Raw genomic sequence first — 8,063 nt, 5'->3', positions numbered from 1 at the left:
AGTGTAGTGGACTTCCAGCTGCTCTAGGAGGGCCTACAGGCTCACTCATATCATGAGCAAGTACAGCCCCGAGCACAAAGGGGCCACATATGCCACCGGGGGCCCCAGCCACTGCTGCTCTGCAGCTGGACACACCTTGCACAACAGGCTGCCACGATTGTGCTAATTCCTTTGTAACCCATTCCCTCCCCCTCCCTTTCAGAGACGCACCCCCAACAAGAACCAGAGAGAGGCTGGAAACGAGTGTTATATTTCTTCCAAAAACAAAATTAAAAAGACAGATTCAGCCCACATGTTTGCTCCCAATAAATGTCCCTCCACCCCCCGCTTTCATCAGCCCATTCCCTGCCTCTGGCCTTGGGCACAAGCCAAGGGAGATTTCAACACGAGCACTGAGAAAATCACTGTACCAGCCATTCTGCATTCATCTCCTGCACACTCCCACTCATTTATACAGGTAATGGGGGGTCTCTCTCTCACACCCCTTATACAGTGAACAGGGCTAGGGGTTCCCACACAATTCACTCCCCTCCCCAGACACACACAGCTCCCAAACCTGTGTGGAGCTCAGGCGTGGGTCCCCCCGGGAACAGAAAGATGCTCAGGAGACAGCAGGTTGGCTCGGCCCAGCTTCTCCGCAGCTGGGAGGTGAAAGGGCCACGTCCCGCTGAGCGAGGGAGCTAAAGCAAAAGCCCCCAAATTTCTCCGCTGCTTCCCAGCACAGCCAGGCTCTGGGCGAGGGGGCAGGAGTGAGTCTGTGGGGAAGAAGCTCATGTGCTGGACATGATGCCGCTTTTCTCGCTCTTCACCTTCAGGAACTCCGCCATGCTGGAGAAGTATTTCTGGTTGGCCTCCGCTACCTTCTTCTCTGCCGCTTGTGGGTTAACGATCTCCAGCCCCTGAGACAGAGAGAGACATTTGCCATGTGCGCCTGATGCCGAGACACGGCCCCTGTGGGGTGAGGTACGGGGGGTGGTTCTACAGGGACCTGTTGTTCAGTGCTGGGGCGGGAGGCTTTTAACAGCTGCGCTGCAGGTTAGTTTAGGACAGGAAGTGCTCCTTATGGGAGACATCAGTAAAGAATTCTCCAGATGGGACGAGAGCTGCAAGATCCCTTGTCTGACAGCTGCCAGTACCCAGCTGCCTCAGGAAGGGGCCAGAAATGTCCCCTACCCATTTGTGGGAAATTTATTTCCTACCCCTCATTCATGCAGGGATATTCGGGGCAAGAGATATTGGGTCAAAGCCACATCAATATCACCTCCCCTAACTGCTCTTGGAGGTGCTGAGTCCTTCATGAGCCCAGATCTATGGCAGCCATGGGGCTTACCTGGAGCGGAGTGAAGGCCACGCTGGAGGCCGTGCCTGAGGAGCGGTCCCGGATTGTTGACTTCCCACCATACACCATGCTCTGCTTCTGGAGTGTGCGCTGCATGGGGACAGAGGGATGCAGGGTTAGCACATAGACGGCATGGGGGGGGCGGGGACATCCAGCAGGGAGCAGGGCTGCCTGAAGGCTCAGGGGATGGGATGGGAATCACAGCTTTGTTTCAAAACGCAGCCTGAGTCTGCAGGGAGCCTGAGGCCATCGCTCAGAGTGAGGAGCTCTCAGTGGGCAAGTACTGGGGGGGGGCCCAACTGCTTGTGTGGTGGGCAGAGGGAACCCCATTGCTCCTGAGAGGAGGGGGTCTCTACTGGTCCCTGATGGCAAGGAGGGCTCTGCTCCGCCATCCTTGCTTGGCACAGAGAGCAGCCGCCTCTGGGGTGGGGCAGCGGGATCAGCTCCAGTGTCATGGCACTAAGGGATGCCAGGGCGTGAGAGGGGACCTGGCCTGCATGATTCCATCCCCGTCCCCCTCGCTACCTGTAAAGTCTTGGAAATCCTGGCTTTGGTAGCCTCGTTGACCTGAGTCTGCCGCACCCGGCCGCTGCCCGACTTGCCCAGGTGGCCCAGGCTGAAGCCCAAGTCCTCTTGGTAGGCGTCTTCCTCGATCTGCGGTGGAAGGGGCAGTTTCCAGAGTCATACAGGGAAGGATGATGACCAAGTGGTGAGAGCTCAAAGCACCCTAGAGACTGACTAGCACCAGGTGCCCCCTGGGGGGTATAAGTTCCATTTTGGGGGTGGGAGTAGGGAACAACTTGCACATCTCCAGCAAGTGTTGGTCCTCAGAGGGCAGCTCTGGAATAACTCCACAATACGCATCCACAAGGAATTCACTGGGGGCAGCTATCAGCTGCCAGCTCACCCCCAACCTTAATGCACTTTCTCCTTCATGCACAGACCAGCCTGAACAACCACAATCGGGGGAAGTTGGGGATAGAACCCGGGAGTCCTGGTTCCCAGCCCCTGTGCTCCAACCACTAGCCCCCACTCCCTTCCCAGAGCCAGGGAGAGAATTTCTGTGGGGAAGGGGACGAAGGTCAGAGGCTGCTCACCTCCCCGAAGCTCATCCTGTTGGCCTGTTTCCGGATCTCCGTGAGCCCCAGTCGCTCCTTCATCTTCCGATACCTGGGAGGGAACGGCAGGTGGATTGATGCTCGGGTAGTTGAATTCTGGGACTGGGACACCTGGGTTCTACCCCCAGCTCTGGGGAGGGAGTGGGGCACCCCCTGGAGGGCAGAGGTCCCATGCCCCATTCCCCACCACCTTGAGCCAGCCAGTGCCTGCCCTGGTGCTGGATGGGAGCCAGCGCCCCATAGAGAGGCCAAATGCCCCATTCTGCACCCTCCGCAGCCAGCCAGCCCGCCCCCCCACCCAGGTGCCAGATGGGAGCCTGCACCCCCTGGAGGCCCCCACTCAATCCCCTCTCACCTGCGGCCTCCTCGTTTCTTTCTCTGGCCATCCAGGGGGGCCGGCAGGGGCTTCACCTGCTTCACGGGGGGAGGCTCCTGCCATTTGTCAAACTTCCGTTCAATCTCCTCCTTGAGGTCATAGCCCACCTGCCAGGGGAGGGGAGACACGGAGAACTAGCTGAGCATTCGCCACGCTCCCCTGCACACAGGGAGGGCACAGCTAGGGGGTCAGATCACACACAAAGGGGGCCGCTCTTACTCCTAAACCCCATTGTCCTCCTAGAGCCAAGGAGAGAACCCAGGAGTCCTGGGTCCCAGCCCCCCAGCTCTTATCCCTAAACCCCACTCCTATTTTTGACACCCACCTTCCCCTCTGGGCTCTCATGAAAGCTGTCAACCCGAGCTGCCAGCGTGCACTTTGCAGCAACAAGACGAGCCGCCTTCCTCCGCAGGTCCTAGGGGGGAGAGAGACGTGTCAAGGTGCTGGGAGACCGAGCCTGGGTGAGGAAGCACAGGGGCATCGGGGTCTGGGGGGACAGAGCAGGGAAATGCAGATGAGCGTCAGGGCACTGGGATCCGGGGGCGGGAGGAGAAGAGGACCAGATGGGGAGCCAGGTGTCAGGGGCTGGGATATGGGAAAACAGTGGGGAGATGCAGATGAGCATCAGGGTGCTGAGACCAGGGGGGAAGGGGATGACAGATAGGGAGACATTGTCGTCAGGATGCTGGGGTCCGGAGGAGGAGTGGGGGAAGAGATGGGGGGGATAGGTGTCAGGGCACTGGGGGTTGGGGGAGAGGGGGAAGAACTCAGAGGCACTGAGAAACGCTGGGGTGTAGGATCTGGGGGCTGGAGCGGCCAGGTGTCGGGGCACTAAGGGGGAGCCAGGTGGTGGTGGGGGAATAGAGCAGAAGGGTGTCGGGGGGCAGGAAGAGCTCAGGGACAGTGAGAAACGTTGGGGCACAGGGTCCAGGGGATGGAGTGGCCGGGTATTGGAGCACTGGAGGCTAGGGGGGCAGGAAGAGCTCAGAGACTTTGAGAAACGTTAGGGTGTGGGATCCAGGGCGACAGAGCGGACGGGCATCAGGGGGAGCTGGGTAATGGTGGGGGAACAGAGCAGATGGGTGTTGGGGCACTGGGACCTGACACGAGCAGAGGGGCCGTACCGGGGGCAGCGACTGCACGATGTCGCTGTGGTAGATGTACCCCGTGTGGGGCAGCACCGAGGTGCTGGAGAAGCCGGACAGGGTCTTGCGCTGGGCTCCCAGGAGCATGATGTTACAGGCCGGCATCTTGGAGAGGTTGGTGAGGCCGCCAGCGATGCCTGCGGGGTGGATGGACAGCGTTAGATCCGCTCGGCCTGAGAGCAGTGGGAGGGACCCTGCTGTCTGCCTGGGCAGGATGGGAGCCGGCGCTCCCTAGCGGGGAGAGGCCCTGTGCCCCCCACTCCGCCCCGCAGCACCTCACCCATGATCTTGGCAGCAGTGGAGGCACCGACTATGATGGACAGGTTGGGGGCGATGAAGGACATGCGGGACTCCACGTACTCGTAGATGCGATGCTTTGATTGGTTGAGCTCCAGGGCCATGTCGCAGGCTTCCTCGATGCGTTCCAGCTCCTCCTCCGTCAGCTGCTGCCTGTGGGGGGAGGACGATGGGTGACCCCCATGCCCTGCCCTCTTGGGGGGCTGAAGCCCCCGGCACTTAGGCTCTGACGGGGTCCCCAGATGCAGGGCAGATGATTCCTTGTCCCATCTGGGCCCAGCCCAAGCCCCTTGCTCACATCCCCCCCCTCCACTGAGATGCAGCGGCTTCTGGGGCAGAACATACAAACAGGCTGGCGAAGGGAAAGGCAGGCCAAGCTTCCTCCTGCCAGATCTCACAAGCAGCCCCCTGGGATCTCTCGTGCCCGGACAGGCTCAGAGGTAGCAGGGACTGGAGCTAGGGACAGAACCCAGAAGTCCTGCCTCCTGGCTCTCCCTACCCTCCAGCTCAGGGGTCAGGTCCCTGTGCACGGGAAATGGAGCACTGGGGGGCAGCCGGGGACAGAAGGAGGGGCCCAGTGCTCCACCACCCAGGATCAGCATAGGGGAGGCCTGTGGCCAGTGTCCCCACTACAGTGGCAGGTGAGGGAACTGGAGATTGGGCCCCCCCGCGGCCTGGTGTCCCTCCCCCACAGCAGGGCAGGGATCCAGGAAGGGGGGGCCACGGCCCAGCGTACCCTTGCGTGGTGGAGGCCGTGACGCTCACCACCATGATGGTGGCGTTAGTCAGGATCTGCTGCACGTTCTCGTTGTTCTTGCACTTGTCCAGGCTGTTACCCAGCTCCTGCGTGGGGACGACACAGACAAACACAGGGGGTCAGTCAGCAGGGCTGGGACAGACACACAGACACAGCCCTGGTACTGCTCAGCCCGGCCCCAGCACTAAGGGCACTGCAGGGCAGGGGGAAGAGAGGACAGCAGGTCCCCAGCCAGAGCCCAACCCTGGCTATTCCTACCCCCTACCCCCATCACCCAGACCCCTAGTGCCCACCTCCAACTTACCCAGCTAACCCCTCACCCCCGGGTCTGGCTTTTCAGTGCCCAACCCCCCTCAACCAGACCCTCAGTGCCACCCCCTACCCCCCAGATCCTTGCTCCCCCCCCCACATCTGGGCCTTCAGTGCCCACCCCCTGGCAGCCAGACCCTCGGTCCTGTCACCACCCAACCCCAGTGACTCGGAGGTCTGGGTCACCCCAAGCACCTGGATGTTCAGTGTTGCTCACCGCCCCCAGCCCACTTCAGTTCCTGCCCTCCCTGCACATTGGCCTTCACCTCCCACCCTGTGCCCAGCCCCAGCCCCTCCTCCTCCTAACACCCATCTGCCCTCCCCTCCACCCAGCACCGCCTGTCAGTCCCTCCTACCCCACCACTAGCAGCAGCACCACACACCTTGACCGTGCGGATGTAATCCAGGGCATTGGGAACCAGGGACTCCAGCTCGGGGAATCGCTTGGAGTATTTATCCCGGATGAATTTGTGGATGATGTCTGATGGGACAGAAACGGGGAGGGGAAGGGATGAGACCTCACCCTGTTAGTTACTGGGGAGCAGCCCCAGAAATCTGGGGGCCTCTGTCTTCTGTCCCAGAAGCCCCCGGACCCTAGCAGGGCAGCTGCATGTTCCCAGCCAGGCCCTGTACGGCTGCACATAGACAAAAGCTGGGGATTACCCCACCCCGCTATTTTACAAACTCAGTCTCATGGCTTAGTCTTAACTGCTCTGCCCTTCTTTATCTCCATTTCACTGATGGGGAAACCGAGGCACAGAGCAAGGGACAGTCACTCAGCAGCACAGCTGGGAATAAACCCAGCTCACCAGTGCTCTAACGACAAGGTCGCACAGCCCCTGTTTCCTTCAGAATTAACCCTTCTGCTCCCTGTTCTCTGCTCTCACAAGCGGAAGGTCCCAAATCGGAAGTTCTGGTTTCTCAGTCCGACTCCGAGCAAGGAGAGGTCGTCTGCCAGCCAGCTCCACTACACGTGGCGCAGTCCCCGCCCTCCCAAAAGCAGGCCGTGCGACGGGAAACTCCTCCTGTCACAGACACAGTGGAGAGCACAGCTGCGTACGCCAGGAGCGCATCCTTGCTGGGGCAGGCACTCTAGGCTCACAGAAGGGGCCCCGTGACCATCGGATGTGACCTCCTGCACAAGGCAGGCCAGAGAACTTTCCTGACTTTGCCATGGAGAGCATCAGCCAAAAAAGATGGAGCCCCTCTCTGGCACAGCACCTCCTGTACCCCCAAACACACACTGCGCTCCCCACACTCGATTCTCTTTTAGCAACGCCCCTCACGAGGCAGTCACTCACTCAGTTCGTTTTCGATCTCCACCGTCAGGTTGTTGGCATCGACGATCACTCGGTACTCCGGAGCTGCCTCCACCGGTCCCATCACTGCGGAGAGAACGCACGTAAGGATCTCACTGGGGCTCTGTGCTGAAGGGAGCAGGGTGGGGGCGCTCTCCCCCAGGAGTCAGGGAAGGTCCCAATGCCCTGTGTGGCGCTAGGGGGCACTGTGCTGCAGGGAGTAAGGCAGGTGGGGGGCACTCTCCCCAGCCAGTGCTGACCCCAGTGCTAGGAGGTGCTGTGGTACCACCTTCGCAGTCAGAGCAGAGAGGTTAGCTTCGCTCCCACACCCCCCACTGCCCGATCCAGTACCTTCTGTGGCTTTCGACTGTTTGCTGATATACTCCTCGATCTTCACCATGATCTCCGCAAACTGCCAAGAGAAAACACAGCAGGCTCTTCTGTACTTGGAGAAGACGAAGCAAGTGGGGGAAAGGGGGGCAGCAGGGGATGCTCTCCCCCCTGAGTCAGGGCTGACCTCAATGTCCCAGCATGGCAGTAGAGAAATGAGGCCCCATTTCTCATTCACAGCCCCCTGCCCTCAAGCCAGCCAGCCAGCCCCCCGCCTGGAGCCAGATTGGAGCCAGCACCCCTTAGAAGGGAGATGTCCCATGTCCCACCCCCACCACCAAGCCAGCCAGTCCCTGCCCTAGGGCTGGATGGGAACCAGTGCCCCCTAGAGGGGAAAGGCCCCGTCTCTCACCATCTTGCTGTCCCAGAGCTTGGCAATGCTCTTGACCGAGTCAACGCTGAGGTCCAGCTGCATCTCCTCCTGCACATCCTCGATAGCCGGTTCATCTTCCTCATCCACAAAGTTGTCCTCCTCCTCCGCCGCCTCCTCCAGGTCAGCCAGCAGCTCGTCCGCCAGAGACATCCCTCAGGTCTGGGGCAGCGAGACGAGAGCAGGGAGCGGCGGTGAGCACAGCCTGGAGTGGGGGCGGCTTCTCCGCACACCCCACCCAGACACCCTCTGCCCTAGGGATTATCCCACCCTGCTGGCCACCTATCGACCTCACCCAGGGCCCCGGCACGGCTGGAGTCAGGCCTCCTTTTGGGAGCCCACCCCTCCTCCCTGCCCCCAACCCCCTTAGCCACCCCATGGGCCCCCCAGCCTGCACCACCCCGCCTGCCCCACTTCTCCTTCCCCATATCTGTGTCCCCCTGCCCCACCCCTCCTCCCCACCCGTACCTCCATCAGTCTTCCCATGGGTCCCCTCCACCTCCACCTCTCCTTCCCCATATCTGTGTCCCCCTGCCCCACCCATACCCCCATCACCCTCCCCATGGGTCCCCTGCCCCCACGCGCAACCCGTTACCCGCTCGCGCCCCTCCCGCTTTCGGTGCCTCACGTCCCCACTTCCGGCCCGCGGCGATGGCGTCACCCC

General features: G+C 61.1%; 1 protein-coding gene across 1 annotated transcript; it reads right to left on the bottom strand.

Moving 5' to 3' along the window:
- Window positions 1-231: 231 nt before the first annotated feature.
- On the bottom strand, window positions 232-8,058 carry PRPF31 (pre-mRNA processing factor 31). The gene is made up of 14 exons (XM_030544844.1): window positions 7,995-8,058; window positions 7,382-7,561; window positions 6,991-7,051; window positions 6,643-6,726; window positions 5,725-5,822; window positions 5,012-5,118; window positions 4,259-4,428; window positions 3,958-4,115; window positions 3,159-3,248; window positions 2,813-2,940; window positions 2,437-2,509; window positions 1,865-1,993; window positions 1,331-1,429; window positions 232-899 (listed from the first exon to the last, which is right to left on the bottom strand). Exons 2-14 carry the CDS (start codon window positions 7,550-7,552, stop codon window positions 771-773), a joined length of 1,497 nt encoding a protein of 498 aa, XP_030400704.1. The 5' UTR covers window positions 7,553-7,561; window positions 7,995-8,058; the 3' UTR covers window positions 232-770.
- Between the last annotated feature and the right edge of the window lie 5 nt (window positions 8,059-8,063).

This window comes from Gopherus evgoodei, unplaced genomic scaffold (assembly GCF_007399415.2).
Source record: "Gopherus evgoodei ecotype Sinaloan lineage unplaced genomic scaffold, rGopEvg1_v1.p scaffold_35_arrow_ctg1, whole genome shotgun sequence".
In the NCBI taxonomy this organism is placed as follows: domain Eukaryota; kingdom Metazoa; phylum Chordata; order Testudines; family Testudinidae; genus Gopherus; species Gopherus evgoodei.
The sequence above is the reverse complement of the archived record's forward strand: the minus strand, read 5'-3'. Positions and strand labels throughout refer to the sequence as shown.